General features: G+C 31.2%; 2 protein-coding genes across 2 annotated transcripts in view; one reads left to right on the forward strand and one right to left on the reverse strand.

Moving 5' to 3' along the window:
* Positions 1-1001: 1001 nt before the first annotated feature.
* Positions 1002-9157, reverse strand: LOC134709335 (CAAX prenyl protease 2-like). Its single transcript, XM_063569501.1, has 9 exons — positions 9021-9157; positions 7238-7343; positions 6392-6466; positions 5574-5634; positions 4332-4390; positions 3923-4031; positions 3358-3429; positions 2874-2936; positions 1002-1385 (listed from the first exon to the last, which is right to left on the reverse strand). Exons 1-9 carry the CDS (start codon positions 9134-9136, stop codon positions 1186-1188), a joined length of 861 nt encoding a protein of 286 aa, XP_063425571.1. The 5' UTR covers positions 9137-9157; the 3' UTR covers positions 1002-1185.
* A 7208-nt stretch (positions 9158-16365) lies between these two features.
* The window catches only part of LOC134711198 (carnitine O-palmitoyltransferase 1, liver isoform-like), a 30206-nt gene continuing 20738 nt past the window's right edge, over positions 16366-25833 (forward strand). The window contains exons 1-3 of the mRNA XM_063571651.1: positions 16366-16828; positions 23432-23544; positions 24713-24829. Coding sequence (XP_063427721.1) covers positions 16508-16828; positions 23432-23544; positions 24713-24829 — 551 coding nt within the window. The 5' untranslated portion in view covers positions 16366-16507. The remainder of the gene's footprint in view (positions 16829-23431; positions 23545-24712; positions 24830-25833) is intronic.

A 25833-nucleotide genomic window follows, 5' to 3' on the forward strand; every position in this document is an offset into this window, starting at 1 on the left:
AATTGGTTTCATAATTATTATACTGACACACAATACAACATATCTTAAAAATCTATAAATATAGAAACAAAATCTACCCATAATCATACACATTTTTGAACTAGAAACAAAACACATTCAAACAAAATGTTACTACAACACAAATTTACAGTAAATTGCATATTAACTCAACTTTAAAGCATAATACTTTAACACAAAATACAGGGTTACTGCAATTATAATGAAATAAATGTGCCAAGGAATATATCATATTGCATAAATTTGCTTTTTTTATATTTTGCACTATCCCATTCAAAATTAAGTACCAAATTGTTCATGCAACTTACAGACAATAAGAAACAAATTTTTGGTCCAATATAATTGGTAATTCTCATTTTCCTTTTTATGTTTTTTTTTATGATTTGTCTCATTTGAAATTTTTAATAAAAGAAACTATCAAAATTGCATTAGCTACATAATCCATTGCAATGTGATTTTCAAACATGGTCACACAAATCAAAGCAGATCTTCAAAATGCTTTTTGTTTCTCTAATTTTGCAGTCCTTTTCTTATTGTTCGTATTATAATAAGTTGCAATGAACCTCTTAAAACCCTACCATATATTGAATCAAAATGAAACTATGGAACTATCCTTTCAGTGTGCAACATTTTTTATCAAATAGGAAATACTCTAGCTTCTAGGTATTGTTAAAAAGAAATGACAGGTATTATTGTTGAATTTTGTATCGTCATTCAACTAAGGAATTTTCTAGAAATATTTGGTGCAATATAATTAGAAAAACAAATTCAACTTTGATATACAAATATTTTTTGGTTCACAGTTTCCTATTTCTAATTATCCTTTTTCTAACAGGGAAGGTTCTGTACCCCTCTGCCCATTTATCCCTCAAATTTGGTACATTTGTTTTCTAGAAAGAAAATACTTTTCTGTTCAGTACCACCCAAAAAACATTTTAACTACACAAAATACCATCAATCCAGTAAAAAATATTTCTTCATTCAATTCATTTCAATTTTTTTTTATCTATCATGTCTATACACATGGTCTAGTTTCTCTTCTCGAACAAACAATCACACTATAATATGCTCTTCATTTTAAACTGGTACCTTTAAATTCTAACTAAAACACTGATATCTGACTTCAATCATGACTGCTAAAGGCTTTTCACAGAACACAGTTCACTACTATGAATCATAAATATAATTAGAATACAGAAAAGGAGTAGTAACTGGATAGAACAGTACAATCCACATGAACAGTCCCAGAATAAAACTAGCAATAAGTTTGTGTTTAACAGGCTGTGGATGTCCCATCACTTCACCAAACGATGGAAATCCCATGTGATTACAGAAAGCGTGGGCTATCACAGGTGCTATCAGGTGACCTGAAATAAATATCATAGATATTAAATTTAAAAGCAATTAAGTATGTGCTCAAATAAATATTTCACAGAAGTCAAGTAATATCAAGTGGTCTAAACATAGAATATAACAAGAATGTGTCCTCAGTACATGGATGCCCCTCGCACTATAATTTTCTATGTTCAGTGGACTGTGAAGTTGGGGTAAAATCTCTTAATTGACATTAAAATAAAAAAGATCATATCATAAGGAACATGTTTCAAGTTGTTTGGACTTCAACATAATGGAAGCACAGACAAGAAAACATAATGTCCCTCTACCATCATAGGTGGGCATAAAAAAAACATGGTATTTTAATTCTTATGACTCTCGAAGTCACTGCTACATCCAACTTTGTACAACTTCTCTAATTCTAAATGAGGATACCTGTTTTGATGTGTGTCAGTTCTCCTTTTTACAGATCAAATGAATTAATATGGTTCTCTACCCTTCAAATATGCAAATTGTAGATTGTTTCTTCATGATTGATTGTTGATGTGAAATGCCTTTCAGCCCTCTTGGTAATAGTTTTTGATTGGTCATTGTGAGAATCACAATATACTGCAGGAAAAACAAGCAATCTAAGTGAGTTAAGATTGAATTTGAGTGCACCTATCACAAGTCCAGTTCAAACTCACAGATCAGGAAATAATTGTCTTTTCTATCATTTTTCTATGACTATGTCAAAAGTTATATTTTACAACTTTGACTTTAATATAATTAAACATAAACTATTAAGGCTTTTCAATTTATAAATTTAAGAACATTCAAAACCCTTATATACAATGATATATATTATTCCACTGCATGTTGATTTTGATGGTAATATCAACATTTGATTGGTTGAAACTATCACATGTGATGTCGAACAAAACTTCATATTCCCCTCTGAACATCATATTCCCCTCTGTAGATCGGGACCTCAAGAAAACAAACGTATACAAATTAATATAGTATACTCAGTAAGTAAACGAAGCATAGGCAGTGGAATAAAACATTCATTTCCCTAAGCTTCAAGAGATATGAAGATTTGTTCACCCTCGAAAAATCACATTTCCTTCGGGCAAAGCCCTCGTGAAATATGAATATTCTTGGGTGAACAAATCTTCATATCTCCCTCAGGAACGGGAAATAAATGTATATTATTGCATAGCAATATAACATTTCCAACAGAAAATAACCAAAAGTTAGCATGCAATAAATCTTCAAAAATTACTGACATCATCAAAGACATAATCATAGTTTAAACCAATTTTTACTTTCAATTATCATATTTCTTTACAATAAAAGGGTTATTGCATGAATATTGGGGAATATTGTCCCTCGTAGAACATATATTGCACTCACAAGCTGGAACAATATAAATTTCTACTTGGGACATTATTCCCAATATTCATGCAATAACCCGATAATATTGCAGATACCACACAACTAAATATTTGCAAAAATACAATAATCAATATAAATCTTACCTGTTCTTAGGAATAAGAATGCTGAATAAATACCAAATAGGGTTGTGTATGTTAACTGGAATACTGAAAAATATAATTCTAAAGTATTGCAGTGGATTTCAATTATCAATAAAACACCTATTGCAAATTTGTTTAAACTTTGAACACCTTTATTCTATTAATGGATATTGCTTATTTTACACTTTAATACTTACTTATTTTTTTATAAACAAACATGATTTAAAACAATGATTAAAGAAGAATGTATCAATATAATAGTATTCACTTACAAATATATGTAATACATGTACATATTATTTACATTTTACTCCAAGTTGTCCATAAAAGGTTATCCTTGTTTTAAAAATTCCAATAGGGAACATACTTTACATATTGGTGGTATTAAACCATATTTTAAGACATTTCTTATTGAAACGTCTTGAAAAATGGTTTAATACTACAATTACATAAAAGGTTAATAGAAATAATACACATTTATACTTACATGACTGTTTACAAGCTGTTTTGACATCTAATCCACCTGTTGTCACTTTCTCTATCATGTGATGAACATGTGCTAAAATTATATAAATCCTAAATAATTATGTTCATTAATTTTACAAGGGTATTTTCAAATGTGTTTTAATTTCATATCCTGACTTGTGTAACTGATTTATTTCATTATTTTGGCATTTTAGTTCCACAATAAACTTGAATTGCAATAGACCAAAAAACATTTCAAGAAATTAGCAGCATAACAAGTGCTACTAGTGAGACAGGAATTTCTCACCCTCCAGAATACCTGTGTTCAAAACCATTTTATTTTAGTGTCTTGTGTGAAATGTTGACTCTGTCTCTTGTTTTTGGACAAAATGTGTGTCTTTGTTTCAAATTGATAAATATAAAACTTTCTTTATATTTAGTCATTGTGATACCAAATTAAACTCTTATCGTAGTTGTGTAATAAAACTGATACTTTTATCATTTTCAACAAATCAGAGGGTCTGTAGTTACTAAGGACAATACCCTAAATAGATTTTTGTTTCCAAATTTATATTTAATATACCTACCTACTCCAAAGAACAGTGGACAGAGGAACACAGATAATCCTTGACCAAAACAAGGAACCAGTAATGGCAGCATACAGGCTCTAAATATAAATTCTTCTGAAAATGGAGCCTGTAATTTAAACATATTGATGTTCTAAAAACAAAAAGATTTTTTAGTAAAGTAACCACGTAAATACTGTGTCTTTGCAGCCTATACTTTTATATACTTGATCAAATAAACAGTGAAACAAGCTTTAAGGTCATCTTCCTTGAACAAAAAAAATCAAATTTATTTTGTACCTAATATTAAAGGCTCTCTTATAATTTCATTTTATAAACCAAACTTTTGTCAAGTGTTTCTATGTTGTGTTGTTTGTTTGCTGTCGTGTTGAAGCATACCCCTGTTCTATTCTATTTAAATTATACTTACGACTATATGGTTTCTTAACCAGACTAGATTTGTGGCACTTTGTGTCCAATACTTTGGCTCTGTTGAAAAAAAAAAAATACATTTGTCACAATTATTTTTGAGTATTTATTATTCATCATTTGGTTCCATTTTTTGTGAATTTCAAGGTAAAAGATTTTTAATGAATAAATGCATGTGTTAAAAGAAATACACATTTCTTTTAATTAAGATTAAAATAAAAAATAATAATTTCAAATGCCAAATAATAGCATAATTATGTTTCAGTCATTTTATCATTTTTGATTAACTGAAACCTTAATATCTAATTTCTATGAAGTTTTACATATCTTCTAGACACTTGCCCACTGTCAAAGATACATTTTATGTAAATGCTACCCAGAAAACAACAGTTTAGGTTTAATTGTGCTATTGGGTTGCTGTCTTGGAGATGTTTATCCCAAATGACTTTTCATCTATGGTTGAAGTGTACTTATAAATTTTAAAAACAAATTAAACTTTACCACATCAATTAATTTGTTATTTTTTGTTATCTTTAACCCTTTCCTCCATTGACATTTTTTTTACACATACCTGATTCGCATAGGATTTTTTCAATTTAAAAAAATCATCAGGTTTAAAGTATCAATGCATTGAAAAAAGGAATATTTCATCAATGAAATTCCAGTCAAATATTCTCTTGAATATCCTTGTTATATTAGATACAAATTTTATCAGGTCTGATAAAGATTTTTCCTAGGTAAGACATTTCAACTGAGGCACTATACAGGCGTCATTATGGAGTAAAGGGGGTGGCGTCAAAAAGCGTCATTATGGAGGAAAGGGTTAATGACGTTTCAGTATGCCACGTTGAAATAATCAAACATTAAGAATATTACCTTTCAGTATACATGTATATGTGGTACTCATGGTAAGCCATTTTAAAAAGATAGTACCATCTAAAGAGGTAAGTACCAGGTAATAATTTCACTTACATTTTCATTGTACTAGCCTTGACTTATTAACTTTTACATCATTTGGTCTTGGTTGGAGAATTGTCTCATTTGCATTCATACTATATTTTCTATTTTTTTTATACAACCCAATAGTTGTGATTTCATATCGATCAAAGTGCCTTCCCTGAGTCCAATATATGATTTAATGAAAAAGTCAATATAACTTTGAGTTATTTTTTTACTAATTTGTTCGGAACTTCTGTGTATCAGTACTATCTATCTCAATTATGATAAATAAATCTATTCTCACCTAAGTACAAACCGAATACACCATCCATGTAATGTAAGGTTAATGGTCCTGTGAATAAAATCTAAAATAGAAATATAGAAAGTTATTTAACTGCTGTATGATTTGATACTCTTTGTCTTCATATCAAAAATGCTTGCTTCTAAATGTTCTTCATTTTTTATACAATTAATAAAACTTATCACAGTGTTAGTTGTAAAGATCATAAATTTGAAAAACAGTTTAAGATGCTAATATTTTGCACCTACATTTTATACATACATCACATACTTTTTAAAACAATCCATTTTCAAAAGAAGAAAAAAACTGTAAATTCAGAAATTATTGCATTTATTATTGTGATTTCCCCCCTCTCCCCCACCTAAGATTGATATTTGCTGCATATGTTATTATACAATTATTGACTTTTGATGAGGTTGATACAATGATTTATCAACCCCAGAGATGTGATATTCACCAAGGCCAACATCCCTTAAATAGCTAACAAGAATTCCCCGTTTCTTTATTTAGGTACAAGGACGCTGTTCCAAATCTTATATTAACCTCTCGAGATTTTTGCCGCGGTGAATATAATGTTTTATCAAAGACGATTTCCTATGCTTTTAGCCAATGAGAAAACAGAAAATTTATAGTCATATAATTTAATAATGTACTTGATAATTAACTAGATGTGTAGTAATCTGTAATCTTTCACTATATATAGTGCCTAGAAAATCAACCTAACGATGTTAGAGTAGATCTGATTCATAACTTCCTCCCATATATATACATATATAGAAAATAATAAAATTAGTCCATAAGACAGATTATTCATTCATTACCATAGTAAGACCAAGTGGAATCAACAATGCTGGAAAAAATCCTCTGAATCTTATTCCCATCCATTCTAACAAGGTCTGAAAAAAAAGGTTTTTTAGTTTTATATGTGCATACGGTATGCTATCATAAAAACAACTGTGAAAAGTCAAAATAATTCCACTGCTGTATTGTTGCAAATATAAATATATATCATTATAATTAAAAGTGTAATGATATAACTAGCATTTATCAAGACTGATGATTATTTTTTGCTAAATGTTCAAAGGCTTTTTTGCTAAATGTTCAAAGGCAAAACATTTTATGTGTTTTAGGACAATTGTAAAATTATGTAAATATACAAAATGAATTATATCAGTTATAGTGGTTAATCAATTGCAGTTGGTAAGGGATGGGAGGCTATATGCTATTAAGTTAAAAGTCTATTTTCCAAATTTACCCTGTAACAATGTAAACTAGAGATCCATTTTATGAATGGGTTACCTTAGGAGGGTCATAAATTGTTTTAGAAGAAAAGTGATATCTATCATGTCTATCTGTGTCTAATGTGTGTTATCTTTATAAGGTTTCCATTGCTCTTATACCATGTATACCTTACTGTATAGTACAAGTTTTGTTCATTATTTAAGGCAGTATATGATCTACATCATTTGGACTCTGGTGGACAGTTGTCTCATTGGCAAACTTATCACATCTTCTTAATTGTGTTGTAGGTGAAGATGTAGCTCAGATATTTGTTTTCTTCTTATTCTAAAAATGTATATCTTTCTAGCATCAGAAATGGCCGACTGACTAGATATACATGTATATCATATAAGTTTTGCAGTATTGTAAGGTTTTTGATAAGATACCTCCCCTTTGCTGGATTCTGTACCAAAACAACATAATAGTAGTGGAACTATGACAGATATGACAGCAACACTCATAAATCTCCTTTTAATAACATCAGGATGGTCTCTGAAAAAAAAGATACAAACAATAAATCACTTAAATAGGAACAACATTTGTTCATGATCATTTCAGGAGTGCATTAGGTGGCCATGTGGATACTGGAACAGAAAATATAATTGAGACAGGGACTTTCTATACTTACAGGACTGGTGACTTATAACTATGTCTATACAAATTGTCAGACCAAACTGTGCGGACGCTGGTGTCACATGGTTTTATAGCAAATCATTTGTGTTCTTCATACATTGTCATAACTCTATGTTCAAGTTTTAATAATGAAGTAACATTTTTATGAAATTTAATACATTTTGTCATTGCAAAATGCTGTTTTTGAAAACATTCCTCAAATAGTTTTTAAAATATAGATCTTTGAACTTTGGGGCAATGTGTTAGTGAATTTCGAGTGGCTGCCATCTTGTTTGATATGTAACCCCTTTTGCAAGACTGGAGTGTTCTTTATAATATGTCTCAGTTCAATCATTTAACATTCTTAAATCTTTTAAAATCTTATATTTTTTGCCATGATAGATGGATATAAATAAGATTTTATATCAATGGGTTATTGCATAAATAGTGGGATATATTGTCCTGAGTAGAATTTTATATTGCACGAGATTGGGAGTGCAATATATGATCTACGAGGGACAATATTCCCCAATATACATGCAATAACCCTTTTATTGTATAGCAAATTTATCATGTTTATTTTGGCAATATAATATTTATAAGTAAAAATTAAAGATTTTGACATTGATCATGTTGATGAAGTCATTAATTTTGAAGATATATTGCACTAGTACAATGTTGGAATTTATTGCACGCTAACTTTTGGTTACTTGCTATGCAAAAATAACACATATTACACTGTATTAAATTAAAATATACTTTGAAATACGCAAATAACTTCTAGCTTCATATATATATATCTAAGTTTATTGTTGGGGTGTAGCTTAACATGAGCGGCTTGGTAATATTAAGGTAAATCAATAGAGACAAGTCCAGTTTGTATAGAAAGTCCTGGCTGAGACAACTCTCCATAAACATGAGATGATATATATGCTGTTGCATTTGAAACAGATGAAATAAACAAGAATAACAATCATATGATTCACAATAAAGATAATGACGAATGGCTGTTTTAACATACAGTGCCAAACTAAATGCTTACTAGGGGTTGCAAACATGCATATCATCGTGTAATAATCTTTGTCTCCACTGGGACTTAGCACAGGACCTCTGAGTTACAAACATGACAAAGGAGTGCATATATAGACTGAGCTATAGAACTTCTTCCTTAGCTCAACCACTTACCGCTGACTTAGTATCTACTTCATTTTCTAAGGGAAGCAATCCTGTCACTCAATCAACAAATAATTCATGTTGGAAGTAAAACATGAAACATGATCTCTTTCCACATGTTACATGTTTGATTAAACTTCCTAGATTTAAATTGTGTTTTAGAATTAAACAGATAACCTTGTGTATACATCAATCAGTGTGCATGGGTTGAAACGTCGAATCAATTTAATAACAATGAAATTTCGAACAGAAATCTAGGTAGTAAAAGTTAAAAAAAATGTTATATGTCCCTGTATTTTTTTTTTGCCAAATTTTGGAGTGAATTTGACTTTGAAACTGCATGTTGAAGGATCCCAAGCTCTTATAAGCTTTTTAATTTATTACCTTGTTTTATTTCCAACACTTGCCCAAACATATAAACTCCCTACATAAATCAGGGCAAACAATAGACACAAAAGAACTGCCTGCCAAGAGGCAAGCGAAAATACAACCAGCGCCATGAATCATTCTTCCTTCAACGACGTGAGTGAAATAAAGGGGAATAACTTAGGTGCGTTCGATTTACCATCTTTCGACATCCGACACGACTGTCGGATTATCAAAATCTATATCTACCTTCCAAATGTTCTCCACAATTATAGTATAGCAGATCAACCCTATACATTTTCAAGTTTCACGACTTTAATTTATAATAATGTAAATCAGTACAGAAATGGAAATTCAACTTATTCAGAAAAACATGAAATTCTTTAGCTATCAATTTGTTTTATCAAGTTTTTTTATTAGCCTAAATTAATAATGCCAATCCCAACCAGGGACTTTAACTAAATAGTTTAGGCTGTCCCTGTCCTAATAAATAACATCCCGCCGGTCCGGCGAATTAATTGAAACCCGTTGACATCTTCTTCTTTTTTTTGGAATAGCAATAACTGAAAAGGCTTGGTGTTGAATAATTAACGTTTTAATCAAACCCATGCAGCCAAGTGGAACCATATTGAAACACTCTCTGTATATTTGTGCAAAAACGAATGTCTATGATCTTATGATAGCGTACATGTGTTATATAATTTCAGTATCGTATTTTTAATGAGTTAAAACAGAGACACATATATATAACATCTACATGCCTAATATATCATGTACTGTAGTACGCCGCTAGATTAAAACTGACGTGGAAAGGTAACACATGCCGCGAAAGCATATTTACAGATCTAACATTGTTGGGTTGATGTTTAGACGAGTTATATACACATATATATATATATATATATATGTCTCTGGTTAAAACAAAAAGACGTAAATAATAGATACATGAAAAAAACAAAAAAACAACACCAAACACTGTCAACAAACAAAACTAAAGACTAAATGAAACGAAAACCAGCAAAAAAAGAAAAGACTTCTTTGATACAACATTAGAAAGAACTAAAACTGGTGAAGACTAATGTGAAAGCGCTTAAAACAAAAACAAAACATTATCAGGGTGTTACTGTATTGATTGGTTTTTAGAGTCACATTAATCAGTATTGTGCTTTTTCGTGGCGCGGTCGGTTTGTATTGGCGGAGAAAGCCAGAGTGCTCTCAGAGAAATTCAAAGAATCACCGACCTTCCGTCTTTTCAACAAGAATTTTCCTGATAAGTATATGTTCTGTATGTATGTACTGTCCAAAGTCAGTAGCCTGTTATTCAGCGGTTGTCGTTTGTTGCTGTGTTACATATTTGATTTTCGTTCATTTTTTGTACATAAATAAGGCCATTTTCTTGTGTGGATTGTTTAACATTTGTCATTTCGAAGCCTAAAAAGTTACTTTGCTCATTATTGAATACCGTACGGTGTCTTATAGTTGTTAATTTCTGTGTCATTTGGTCTCTTGTGGCCGAGTTGTCACATTGGCAATCATACCACATCTTCTTTTATATATATATATCTTAATTATTTATTTATTTTTCTTTAGCTGTGACATGATTGCCAAATAAGAGAACTATCCATCAAAGACTTAAGGACAAGAGCTTAATGAAGAACCTTCAAAACATAACACGAACGAAACAGATTTAACTATATCTATAATATAAGAGTTGTCTCTCTTTTTACAGATACAAGTGAGAGGTTTGGCGCTATAAAATCAGGTTCAATCCACCATTTTCTACATTTGAAAATGCCTGTACCGAGTCAGGAATATGACAGTTGTTGTCCATTCGTTTGGTGTGTTTTATCATTTGATTTTGGCATTTGATTAGGGACTTTCCGTTTTGAATTTTCCACCGAGTCTGAGACTACTATAACATGTATATATGTGTTATAGTAGTCTCAGACCGAGTTCAGTATTTTTGTGATTTTTGTTTATTTTGTGCATTATTTAATAATAGCATCATGATGAATAACTGAGTTTTCTGTGAAATATGTGCAAGTTTTTTTCATATTTTTTTCATTTCTCTTGATTTAATGATTGTTAACAGCTCTTTGTTAAGGTTACTGAAAAGTTTGTAGTTGGTAACAGACATTTTACATTGTCTTATCGGGGCCTTTTAAAGCTGACTATGCGGTATGGGCTTTGCTCATTGTTGAAGACGGTTGTACGGTGACCTATAGTTGTTAATGTCTGTGTCATTTTGGTCTGTTGTGGATAGTTGTCTCATTGGCAATCATACCACATCTTCTTTTTTATATCGTGGTAATATTAACCAATATAATTCAATTCATTCTATCGCCGTATCTGAACTCTCGTGCATGAACATACAACTAGACACGTGTTAAAAACATGTGAAACAATTCAAAGTAGACAGCTAGAAAAAGTGATGCCCCCGTACTCCACTCCGAAGTAATTGTATTATAACAAAGTCAATGTAGGACTTATTAAAGAATAATATTGTGTTTGAGAGACACAAATAATGCCCGCCCTGCAGATGCAAAGTGTTATTTTTAAATACACCAAGTGGAGTATGGGAGCATGTGATCTATGTGATCTATGGTGTCTATGGTTCATTGTACGATGAGTTATCCGAAAACGGTACATGCACCGGCTTATGCAAGTATTTTATATTTTATACTCCAAAAGTTTCAAACTTCAGCTATCTCTCCGAAAAGAGCAAATATTAATGAATATCAAAACCCTGATCACATGCACACTTTCAATATATGTACTATAAAATATTAGTGAAAACTTTCTAGCATTTTAACTGTTGGCAGAGTTATCTGGAAACACTATGCACCTCTTTTGAAAGTATATACTCCAACAATGACAAACTTAAAAATATCTCTCAGAAGAGCAAATACCAATGAAAATCATGGCTAAACCTTGAGCACATGTACACCTTCAACATATGTAAAAACAGCCAGCAAAGTGAAATCGTCCTAGCAGTGAAGTTAAGGAAAGTTCTCTGAAATAAAATTGAGAATGGAAATGGGGAATGTGTCAAAGAAACAACAACCCGACCATAGAAAAAACCCAGCAGAAGGTCAGCAACAGGTCTTGAAATACCTATATACCAAATTTTGTACGATTGGACGGAAGGACTGACGGACAGTGGTAAAACATTACCCCTCCCGAATTACTGTTGCGGGGGCATAGTAACTACTTTCCTGTGAACCAAGACTCTGTGTTAAAGACCGTACTTTGACCTTTAATGGTTTACTCTGACGGCCACGGCTGGTTTGTGTTTACGTTAGATGATCTTGGTTGTTTTCTATTTTGTATCCATCTGATGAGTTAAGCCCGTTTTAACTGATATCTATAGTTCGTTCACGAGTATGTCGTACTGTTAAACCTTTGTACATATGGCTTTTCTTTTTAAAAGATAAATTTGTTTTTGTTGTTGGCGAAACAGATATTCTATAACGGTCAACCAACTCGTGATGGCGTCTGTGAAATTTTGAAAGAGATGACTTCAATTTTACCACCTGTTACCGGCTTGGTTCAATGGCGTCAATATAAGCAGTAATCCTCTGTCAACAAATCATGATAGGAAAGGCAAGCTTTTGGAATATCATAACCATGTAGAATAAGTTTATCATGATAGGAAAGGCCAGGCAAACTTTTGGAATATCATAACCATGAAGAATAAGTTTATCATGATAGGAAAGGCCAGGCAAACTTTTGGAATATCATAACCATGTAGAATAAGTTTATCATGATAGGAAAGGCCAGGCAAACTTTTGGAATATCATAACCATGTAGAATAAGTTAATCATGATAGGAAAGGCCAGGTAAACTTTTGGAATATCATAACCATGTAGAATAAGTTTATCATGATAGGAAAGGCCAGGCAAACTTTTGGAATATCGTTACCATGTTGAATAAGTTTATCATGATAGGAAAGGCCAGGCAAGCTTTTGGAATATCATAACCATGTAGAATAAGTTTATCATGATAGGAAAGGCCAGGCAAACTTTTGGAATATCATAACCATGTAGAATAAGTTTATCATGATAGGAAAGGCCAGGCAAACTTTTGGAATATCATTACCATGTTGAATAAGTTTATCATGATAGGAAAGGCCAGGCAAACTTTTGGAATGTCATAACCATGTAGAATAAGTTTATCATGATAGGAAAGGCCAGAGGCAAGCTTTTGGAATATCATAACCATGTAGAATAAGTTAATCATGATAGGAAAGGCCAGGCAAACTTTTGGAATATCATAACCATGTAGACTAAGTTTATCATGATAGGAAAGGCCAGGCAAACTTTTGGAATATCATAACCATGTAGACTAAGTTTATCATGATAGGAAAGGCCAGGCAAGCTTTTAGAATATCATAACCATGTAGAATAAGTTTATCATGATAGGAAAGGCCAGAGGCAAGCTTTTGGAATATCATAACCATGTAGACTAAGTTTAGCATGATAGGAAAGGCCAGGCAAGCTTTTAGAATATCATAACCATGTAGAATAAGTTTATCATGATAGGAAAGGCCAGGCAAACTTTTGGAATATCATAACCATGTAGAATAAGTTTATCATGATAGGAAAGGCCAGGCAAACTTTTGGAATATCATAACCATGTAGAATAAGTTTATCATTATAGGAAAGGCCAGGCAAGCTTTTAGAATATCATAACCATGTAGAATAAGTTTATCATGATAGGAAAGGCCAGAGGCAAGCTTTTGGAATATCATAACCATGTAGACTAAGTTTAGCATGATAGGAAAGGCCAGGCAAGCTTTTAGAATATCATAACCATGTAGAATAAGTTTATCATGATAGGAAAGGCCAGAGGCAAGCTTTTGGAATATCATAACCATGTAGAATAAGTTAATCATGATAGGAAAGGCCAGGCAAACTTTTGGAATATCATAACCATGTAGACTAAGTTTATCATGATAGGAAAGGCCAGGCAAACTTTTGGAATATCATAACCATGTAGACTAAGTTTATCATGATAGGAAAGGCCAGGCAAGCTTTTAGAATATCATAACCATGTAGAATAAGTTTATCATGATAGGAAAGGCCAGAGGCAAGCTTTTGGAATATCATAACCATGTAGACTAAGTTTAGCATGATAGGAAAGGCCAGGCAAGCTTTTAGAATATCATAACCATGTAGAATAAGTTTATCATGATAGGAAAGGCCAGGCAAACTTTTGGAATATCATAACCATGTAGAATAAGTTTATCATGATAGGAAAGGCCAGGCAAACTTTTGGAATATCATAACCATGTAGAATAAGTTAATCATGATAGGAAAGGCCAGGCAAACTTTTGGAATATCATAACCATGTAGAATAAGTTTATCATTATAGGAAAGGCCAGGCAAACTTTTGGAATATCATAACCATGTAGAATAAGTTTATCATTATAGGAAAGGCCAGGCAAACTTTTGGAATATCATAACCATGTAGAATAAGTTTATCATGATAGGAAAGGCCAGGCAAACTTTTGGAATATCATAACCATGAAGAATAAGTTTATCATTATAGGAAAGGCCAGGCAAACTTTTGGAATATCATAACCATGAAGAATAAGTTTATCATTATAGGAAAGGCCAGGCAAACTTTTGGAATATCATAACCATGTAGAATAAGTTTATCTAAATGTATAGATATTCATATAATACCGCTTGCTCAACATGAAAGCGGGTAACTGGAGACTTATTTGTGTACCTGTTATTTGTACAAAAGTGAGCTAGTGGCAGGATAAAAATAAATTATACTGCACTCGTTCTATTTGAGCAGTCAAAATGCGTTGACTGTATATTTCTACAGTCACTGACCCGATATCACTTTTCCTCATGAATATTCAAATAGAAGTTGCCGAAATCATATCCTTATTTGACATTGTTGCTATAAGATCCGTATATATATAGTGCATTGACTTGACATATCAGTCGGCACAGCCTCGCATTTCCCCGTTTCTAAGCCTCATCATTATATTGTTGATATATGTCAAGTCAATGCACTATATATATACGGATCTTATAGCAACAATGTCCTTTAAGGATATGATATGCCGTTTGTATGAAAAGCTTTTCGACATGTTTCCAAACTGTATCTCCATATATCTATAACAGAATTTGGTAAAGGTTTTAACAGTACTAACTTTGTTGTGATGAAAATCCTAAACTTAATTATTCACAAGTGTTAAAAGTGATTTACTCATCTCTTCACACTTCACGTCACTAGAGAGACAGACATATCGAACGAATTGCATGCGTGGGGTTCGATATTTATACACAGTAAGATGGGGACAAAAATACCACCCTTAGGAAAAGTAAAGTGAACAAAAGGAAACAAAAAGTCGACTCTTTCGTCGTAAATTTTAGAATGAAGTTTCCCGTATAAAGCAGAAATATATAAATCTAAGAAATGTTATAGTTATTTAAGCTAGTTCCGTTTGGTAAAATTTCGGTACAGTATAATTTGCGATTCTTGTGTGTGGGTAGGACTTAACTGTGTAAATAGTCTCAGCACTGCAACATATTTGGTGGAGGCATCATTGTATATAGAAAAGATCACTAGTTACACATACAAGCGTGTGGTTCTTCTACAAAGGGGGTTAAAGATACAGAGGTAAGCTAAGGAATATTTATCGAAACAAATTCAAATGCACCGAATCGGAAAATTAAAAAAAAAACGATTTTGGGAAAAAAACGTAGCAACGGCCGAAACAATGTGTCTAATTTGTTAGTAGATATAAGAAGATGTGGTATGAGTGCCGGTAATAAGACAACTTTACGTCCCCCTAAAAAAAATCCCCCCAAAAACACATATGATATAATCCACCAAAGAACACCACACCCACACATGTACAGCTAGGTTTCATACCCCCCCCCCAAAAAAAAAAAAAAATAAACCCAAACATTTTTTGAAGTTGAATATAACACAGGCCCTTGTCTCAGAAAAAAATAATCCTATAGGTGGTTGATAATGATTGTTCAAACTTTTCTTGTACAGTTGTAGACTACATTAACGTTGCCGTAAGTCCCCAGACAACATTTTCTTTTTTAGCTATTCAGACACTATTGATTTTAATTTCTTGACCTAGTTTTATTTCCTTTATCATAAGATTTCTCTCATAACATAACTTTCATATCTTATCCATGAATGAAGTGACAAATTTACGTCACACTAAAATTCAGGTCAAATCTATAAATAAATCTGTAATCGCCAAAGGTGTGTTTTGTTTAACCAATTGCGCCGTAATAAAGAGGGCGTTGTCTTCACTTTGGATTCCAATGTACTGGTTTACTAATTCTATTCAATGCTTTCCCTAAAATCTGATATAATCGTAACCAGTCTAGTATTTACGTCAACAGCGGAAGTTTATTGGAGCACCTCGGAGTTTTACTCTAACCCTGGGATACCAATCAATAAACAGCGAAGTTGTCTAATAAGAAGGGTTAGTTAGGACTTGCGTCTGGCCGCGAAAAACCAAAATGCCTAGTCCAGCAATAGCACCGTTTCTTGGTGCCACTGGTAGAATGATGCAGTATAGAAAATACAGTGAAGCTTCAGCAGTTGGCTTTTTATCCGCAATATTATTTACAGTTTTCTCTGATCCAGTCAGAAGTTACGTTGATTTTGGCGAAAAATGGCTAGAACTGTCTGGACTGCCTTATCAGATGAATACCGCATTGCTTGGTTTTATTGTTGGGTTTGGCACTGTGAGGATACTGCTATTGATGCGGCTACAGCTTTTCAAAATGTTGTTGAACTATCGTGGCTGGATGCATAACCCTAAATCAACCACAACAAAAGTAAGAATATGTCATGTATTTGTAAATTATACTTATAATTTGCCCTTCTTTGTAAAATGGCCTGTCTGTCCTGTCTTTAGCAATAATTTACCTGTCATTGGGAGATCTATATGACAATTGTCTTTTTAAACATTATTAAATTGTCATGATAGTTCAAATAACATGATGACATGGTTATCATACATGTCATTTATGCATACATGTAGTAACATTATAAATACTTGTCCAAATAATTATGCGGTCTTGAAAGGGTATTTTAAATTGTTTTTTTCTGTGGCCTTTATACAACCTATTTTAATGATATTTTCTTTAAACCAATTAACATGTTACAAGGGAAAGAATGCACTTTACCTTCAGGTGTCAACCAGTCATTTTCAGCAACTGTTAGCGGTCAATTTGTTAAAATCATACCGTTATTCCACAAAATGATAATATCCTTATCTTGATTCATCCGAGGTCTCATATAACATGAATAATAATTGTTTCTGTTTAATATTTAATTGATGAACAAAAATTAGGTGTTATTGGTCAAAACTAAAAGAATGTGTACATTTTATGATCATCTACCAAAAAATATTGTTAACGTCATTTGGCAAGATTTTTTACCGTTATTTATACCCCCATTACAACCTGCACATACATTACCATGTATTAGTCCAAGTACATGTACATGTATTTACATTTATGTGTATATTCTTATGTTGGTGTTGTCAGATCCTTATTATAATAAATAAAGAATCCATGAAAATATATGAGTTCCATATTTATAAAAAATTATTATGATATATACCAGTTAAGTAAGATCTGAGAGGATATACATGTATCACAAAATGTATCATGTACAATTGAATTCTTACATTCTCGCGTAAAGTCATAGTTTTCAAACAATGCAGATTGATTGTGAAACAGGGGTCTCTTCATGCTCCTGGTGAAAAAAATTCTTGTTGGTTAAATTATCCCTTAATAATGCCTAAATTTCATTTTTAAAGTAAAGATAATGATAGATACAACTTGTAAAAGAGGAAATGCAGTGAAACCTTGAAGTTAGTTTATTATATTGCTAATCTTTTTGATACCAACATTACAATTTATCATTAAGTTGTACTTGGTCATGTTGATAAACCAGAATTTGAATGACTTAGCTTCAAGTCCAAATTTCATGGGCAGAAATAAAGATATAAATGTACACATATAATACTATTTATAATTATACATAGCAATTTTAAAATTATACAAAGTTGTATTCATACATACATATCAACATTTCACTTTTGTCATATGGCAAACTTATATTTTCAACAAACAGTGCATCTTAACTGAAATTTCCTTCCTGAAATTATTTATCATACAAGAATTGTTTAACATTATTTCTTACCCTAATTATATACTTCAACAATTAATTTACATAGTAGAATTTGTCGGATTAAAGACGACCAGTTTATTTCTTACTGCATCTTGAACATATATATTGGAAAATATTATACATGTACATGTAGCAATTAGGCTTAGGTCTGGTCAGGGATCAAATTTGGATTATGATATATGAGAAATAGTCAGAAACACCAGCTTATTTTCTCCTGAAGTTTTATTTTGATCTTTTAAGCATTGAACTAACAAAAAGTAATTATAACAATACTAGATGACTTGTAAGATTCCATGGAGTATGCATGTACATGTACAAAAATGTATGTGGCCTATTTATTAACTCCTTCAGCCAATGGAGATATGTATGGAATTGTTAGTTTTGATAATGTAGCAATTCAATTCATGGTTATACAGGGCTTACAAGTTAAAAACAGAAATGATCCAATCACAGAAATATAGTCCAACATCTAAATTTAGATTGTAGACATCGTCTTATAATAAGTATTTGATAATTATTGAAGTTTCTCAACATCATGCTACAAAATGTATGACTCATGCCAAAAATTAATGTAGAAAACACTTAAAAGTTCTGATGAAAAATGAAACAATCTTCGTAATGGAAATATGTTATATTTATTATTTATAACTATTACTGATACTTCAAAGCATGAGATAGAAATAAACATGCAATTTGAACATTTGAAAGCCACTTTCACATCTTATTGATTTATCGTTTATCAAACTTGACTTAGCTTTGATTTTATCAAATAGGTGAGTTTACCTAGTTTTTAAACCACAACAAACCATATAAGTCCAAAGTCCATTGATTAAAATTGTTAAGGTCTTATGACCTCAAAATTTGTCATTGGGTCATGAATAGGTTAATTATTATCATGATTATCACCCATTTCAAATAAAGTTTTCAGATAAAGAAATTGTATGTCACAAATTTAAACCTTGCTTTGAAATTATTCTTTAAAGGCATTTCTGACCTAAAGTGGAAAGACATTAATGTAACTACAATGGACAAAAAAATATATATACATTTATTAAAATTAAGGCATAAGATAGAGTTGTGTACTTCATAAAAATATTTCAGTATAATGCATAATTTAAATTTTGCTTTTGGCTCTGTCCTATTTAATGATAATTTTATGAGAGGTACATTTCATTTTTTCTTTTACCTTTTTAGCTCACCTGGCCCAAAGGGCCAAGTGAGCTTTTCTCATCACTTGGCGTCCGTCGTCGTCGTCCGTCGTCGTTAACTTTTACAAAAATCTTCTCCTCTGAAACTACTGGGCCAAATTAAACCAAACTTGGCCACAATCATCATTGGGTATCTAGTTTAAAAAATGTGTGGCATGACCCGGCCAACCAACCAAGATGGCCGCCATGGCTAAAAATAGAACATAGGGGTAAAATGCAGTTTTTGGCTTATAACTAAAAAAACAAAGCATTTAGAGCAAATCTGACATGGGTGAAATTGTTTATCAGGTCAAGATCTATCAGCCCTTAAAATTTCAGATGAATAGGACAACCCGTTGTTGGGTTGCTGCCCCTGAATTGGTAATTTTAGGGAAATTTTGCTGTTTTTGGTTATTAAATTTTGTCATGAATCCATCTGCGTCCTTTGTTTGATATTCACATAGACCAAGGTGAGCAACACAGGCTCTTTAGAGCCTCTAGTTTTTTTTTGGCTAGCAGTCACTTTACAATTGTAATTGAATTTCATTTGAACTGTAAGGAAAATATCTCTAGATCTTACATGAAATGTACATTTTTGTGTACAATATAAAGTATTCCAGAGCAGCTGAGGGTTGTCATTTGTGTTATTTTTTTCTTGATCATAGATTTCTTTGATGTGTTTTGTGAATTATTGTTCGTCTTTATTCCCATGGCCACAGTGCAGTAACAAAAATGTACTTTTAAACGGACTGGAACTGTTTTGAAAGAACTAGAAATAATTTGATATCTCCTTTTTACTTATGCAATAAAGGCATACTCATAACTGTGACCTATAATTGCTTATATCCGTATTTTCTCATTGACAATCTTACCACATCTGACTGCTTCATTTTTTGTACATAAAAAACAAATGTTACCACAGTTGCAAATATTACATAATGTTCAAGGCGTTTATTTGTTGTTTTTAAATGGATATATATTATAAAAACTAATACCTTGAACAAATTTTAGCTTATTTATACATATATATATACAAGTCTAAATTGAAAACAACATTCAAACCTATGATTGTGTTGGATAAAAAGCACATTTTTATACTTGTGCATGCAAAACAAATTTCTTGGTAGAATACATATATATATCTTCAGATTTGTTTTCTGACTTTGAGCCAACCAGCTGTTTTTTTCTCTAAATGAGTAGTAACAAAAAGATGTATCAATATTTAAGACTTTTTTTCCATTGTGGATAGAAGCTAATGTTTTTCATACCTCCATCAAGCTTAAATATCCCCATTGTTCTATTTTTTTGATGATTTAACACTTCAATGAATCATTATCCCCTATTCATTATATTTGGTCCATTATGTATTTTTAATTTGTTTGTATGACCCTATAAGCTAACATATGGTTGAAATTGGAAATGAATAATTCCTCGTATTATTCAGTTTTTGGTTTTCATACATGTATGTTGATCAATAGGAAATGAATTACACTTAGAAAGAAAGAAATTACGTAAAACGATAATATTTTATTAGTTCTTTATTGCATGTTTAATATATTCATTTATATTTGTAAACAAGATTTTTTCTTAACATGGAAATTTTCACATTTAAACATGACAAATTGTTATTATTTACTTGAGTTAAAAACAATGGGAAGATTGAATTGTTATTGATCATGTGTTGTATAAAAAAGGTCACAGTGACATCCCCGCCCCCTCACAAACACACACTTAAAAAAAACACCTCTAGAAATAAAATTTAGTAAACCTTGTTCAACTATTGATTTTTTTGTTATCTTCCTCCCTCACAAACACAGTGACACACTAAACAAAAGAAGACTAGAAATAAAATTAAGTAATAAGTTGTTCAACTATTGATTTTTTTTATCTTTCAAATTCTTTCAAATGGTATGTTATGTCAATGTGACTTAGAAAAGGGTTTATTAAAGGTTGACTTGGGTGACCGTGTATACTTAAGGATATATTATCTTATCTTTACATCCTTTTCCTTTTTTAAAAGAGGAAGAGATAACATTATTTAATGTCTAAGCTTATCATGATCATGCTTATTGCATTGTATTATTTATAGAATAATATGTTGTACATTTTCCTTTTTAAGGGGGCAGCGGTCTAAATCAACTTTTTTTTCTAATGAGGATTTTGCTACTTTTTTCTATGAATAAACTTTATCTGTTATCTGCTTATACCTAATAGAAATATAAAATAAAAATATCGGGTCACCATTCATTTAAGCTCACAATATTTCTCCAAAAGAGGCATATGTTTTTGTTAATGTTCTTTTTTTCTGTTGAACTAATAGGAGAAATAGTGGTAATATCGAAATAAAAAAAGAACTAAATTACAGAAAACGCTTAAATTTTACAATTATTTAGTTTAAGTACAGCTTGTTTGAAAACAATAATAAAAAATATAGGTCAACGATGAGTTAAAAAAGATATTTCAATTTAAACGTCAAAAAATGACATTTTTGCACCAAAGGGAGATACTTTGGAGCTTTTTCAATGATATAAACATTTTTGAGGTCATCTATGGCCAAACCAAATCGATTTGTCTGGGTTATTTTTGTACCATATTATAAAGTAATAACTTATAGTGTAATAAATAAAATTTGTAATGAAAAAAAACACACACACACAAATGTTTAATTTTTTGCTGATTTTTTTATACCCGCGAGAGAAGAGATAACATTATTTTGTGATTATTTAATGTCTAAGCTTATTGCGTTGTATTATTTATAGAAGAATATATTGTACATTTTCCTTTTTTAAGGGAGAAAGAGAAAACAGTATTTAATGTCTATTTAAGCTTTCAATGTAGTTATAACATGTATAAATAAAATAAGATGTTTAAAAAAAAAATAGAAATGGTCTATTGAAGTACATACTTAGTTTTAATATTTAATTCTGCTGAATGGAGAACTTTTCAAATATACATTTGATACATGTACATGTATAAGGGTACATTTGGTTCAAAATTGAACTTTCTTTTATACAACATTAAAAGCACTCAGTTTTTGTTTATCCCTCAGATATTTGGACCTTGAATACATTGTTGCATAAGCAAACATATCAATCAATTTCCATGTCATATTCTAGGAAGTAAACTAATAGGCTGTACTCTGTAGGTCTATATAAGATAATTATTATATAATTATTGTGTAGGTCCAGTCGTTCAAGGCTATAAATGAAAAGTTGTTTTCTTGGGTCAATTTTTTTTTCACCGGATAGTCTGGTATTACAATTTATAACTTTATTTGTTTCATTTATATATCCTATATATCTGCATTTGGCATGTTATAGGGGTAACAGGGATATGATATATAGAAAAAAGGTCCTGTATGCAGTTGTCTGTCATTGAATACTCATCCTGAATAAAATACTGTATATATATTCATTGTACTTTCCATTCTATAGACACATTTTTTTGGTAATTGCCTATGGGTAGGATGAGCCAAAAGGCTGATTTTTGGCCAAATTGTAAAAAATCTTAAGATAAGTTGTAGTGATGGTTAAGATGAGGGTCCACATATTATATCCAATGGTCAGTTTTCGATAAGGAGGGTATACATATAGGTTAACTACTTGTCCAAGTGTTTCAGGGCCTTGTTGACCAAATGGTCCAAGTTGTTCATTTACACTTTATAATTCTAGTCTGTCAGCATTGAGTATGTGAGTTTGAGAACCTTGAGTCATGTGAGTATCTGGTGCACTTGACTCCAGTCTTAATTGACTCTTAGAAACAAACACACTTTTACTATAAGAAAATTGTCATGTTTGATTAGGGGCCTGATGGGTCTCATCACGATTCACGAGTTGATTTTTTGTCACAGAAAACAAATTTCCATGATCACGGATCACGAAAATATAAAATAAAAAAAAATCTGTAGAAAAACGGATCATGATAGTAAAATGCGCCAATCACGAATAATGAAAATAACCCCTCTTTGATTTCAACTCGTGATGCCTAATACATTTTAAATTCAAATGCACTTAAATGTCTTATTGAATTAAAAAAACATTTTATTTTTTCCAGATGTGGGGTCTCATGTTAAATGGTATGAGAGGCAAGGGAAACTTTCCAACATACTACTTCCAGGAGGTATTACCAAAGTTACCTGTACCAGACCTGAATACATCATGTGACAGGTATGCTAATCATGATGTCATGTGACACAGTATTGATGTCATGTGATGTTTACATCATGTATAATTTTTCAATATTTGATTTTTGAGTGCTTGATTAAGGTATCTTGTGACATGTATATATACATGTTACGATGTAATTTATACATCATCTTGTGTCGCAAAACATCTTGTGACAGTTAATTGATATATATATATTAATAGACTTGTAATGATATTAATTTAGGGTACCAATTTTTCTGCACTTTATGTGTATTTTAACAATAAGAGTCTCTTCAGTGATGGTTGATGCCAAAATATTTGATAATCAAGAACCTATTATAAAAAGAAGGAGCTAATAAACCACAGAGGAAAAAATGTAAATCCAAAGCTGGGCAAGAAATCACAAAGTTGCATGAGGGAGATATATTCCTTATTTTGAATCATTTAAAAATTTTGTAACAGCAAATCAGAATATAAAAAAAAAATCTGTATTACAAAACTACAAGAAAAATGTTTTAAAAAACTACAGAACACAGGTACACACAAGATTAAATCATTATGTTTTTACAAACTCCATTAGTGCCAGGTGTATTGTTAAACTTCATGAATGCTGTTGATTATAGTTAAATCACTTTGAAATATTTCTTAGTTTTTTTGTATTAATAATTAATTTCAGTTAGAGTGTGTTATAAATCAGAGTGTTATCAACTTCAAACACAACAAACCACCCTGTTTGATTGAAAATAAAATTCTGTCAAATTAAATTATTCTGTGACAAGTACATGTAATTCATACATCATGATCATGTGTCAATTATGATATTTAATTGAATAATAAATATGTAAATGTTATATAATATACAAAGTTTATAATCGATTTGAGAAAAATAATAGGCACTTGTAAAAGAATTGCTTAAACACAAAAAATGCAAGATGAAAATTTAAATTAATCCTTGCATTAAGTTATTACAACATACAGTGACAATCCATGATAAAACAGAAGTGACCATTTTGGGTCTGTTCTGGCAAAACTTAAAATTATGTTTTGACAATTACTTCAAATTTGTAAAAAATGTTTTGAAATGCATAAAATCAAAAAATATAAATGAATTATTGGGGGAGGGGTTGAAACAGAAACCAAACAATGCTTAATAACCAGAAAAGAGAATTAGATGTATTATTCTTTACAGATTTCTTGCATCCATGAGACCCATACTGTCAGATGATGACTACAGAAATTTAATGACAGAAGTTATTGATTTTAAAGAAAAGGATGGACCAATTTTACAGAGTTATCTTTTACAAAGGTGAGATATTAAGAAGATTGAAAAAGCATAAATGTAGTGACCCCTTTCTTTAGAACCTTTTAAATTGTTGTTATGCCTGCCCTCACCTTTTTATCAGAACCTTTTAAATTGTTGTTATGCCTGCCCTTATCTTTTTATCAGAACCTTTTAAATTGTTGTTATGCCTGCCCTCATCTTTTTATCAGAACCTTTTAAATTGTTATGTCTGCCCTCATCTTTTTATCAGAACCTTTCAAATTGTTGTTATGCCTCATCTACGATAGTAGAGGACAATTATATTTTTCAGCGTGTGCCTCTGTCTGTTATATATTGGGTTTATTTGGGTTTAAGATAGTTTGTGGTCACATATACATGAAACTTACATGTAGCATATTCGTGTATAAAGTGAACAATGTGCCAAATTATGGTTTAGACCTAAATTCTGGAGTTAGTGAACATGGAAACAGAATAATTGGAGCATGATATAGTGTCCATACACATATATTCATTTATCTGATAAAACAAGCCAAATGACAATAATTATACAACTGTAAAATAAATATGAAAATATTATTCAGAAGTTCAATCCCATTTATCCTCTAAAAGAAAGGAAAACAGATACTTTCAAGGAAATAATTATATATATATGTATGTGTATGTATTGGAATTTGGCTCCAGATAGGTTTTTAAAATATTTGGATTTATCTGTTACTATGGTAACAATCCAACCCAGTATTTTTCCATTGTAGCAGAGTAATTATATGCGTTTTGAGATTTTTGTTTGTCTTCATAAATCATATGTTTGTGAATTTAATGGAAAAGCAATATATGTTATGAGGGGTAAATAAATAGATCCAAACAGTTAGAGAATATAAAAAAGAAGATGTGGTTTGATTGCCAATGAGACAACTATCCACAAAAGACAAAAATGACACAGACATGAACAGCTATAGGTTTTCATATGGCCTTCAAAAATGAGCAAAGCCCATACCGCATAGTCAGCTATAATAGGGCCTGATAAAACA

Source organism: Mytilus trossulus, chromosome 3 (genome assembly GCF_036588685.1).
Source record: "Mytilus trossulus isolate FHL-02 chromosome 3, PNRI_Mtr1.1.1.hap1, whole genome shotgun sequence".
Lineage (NCBI taxonomy): Eukaryota > Metazoa > Mollusca > Bivalvia > Mytilida > Mytilidae > Mytilus > Mytilus trossulus.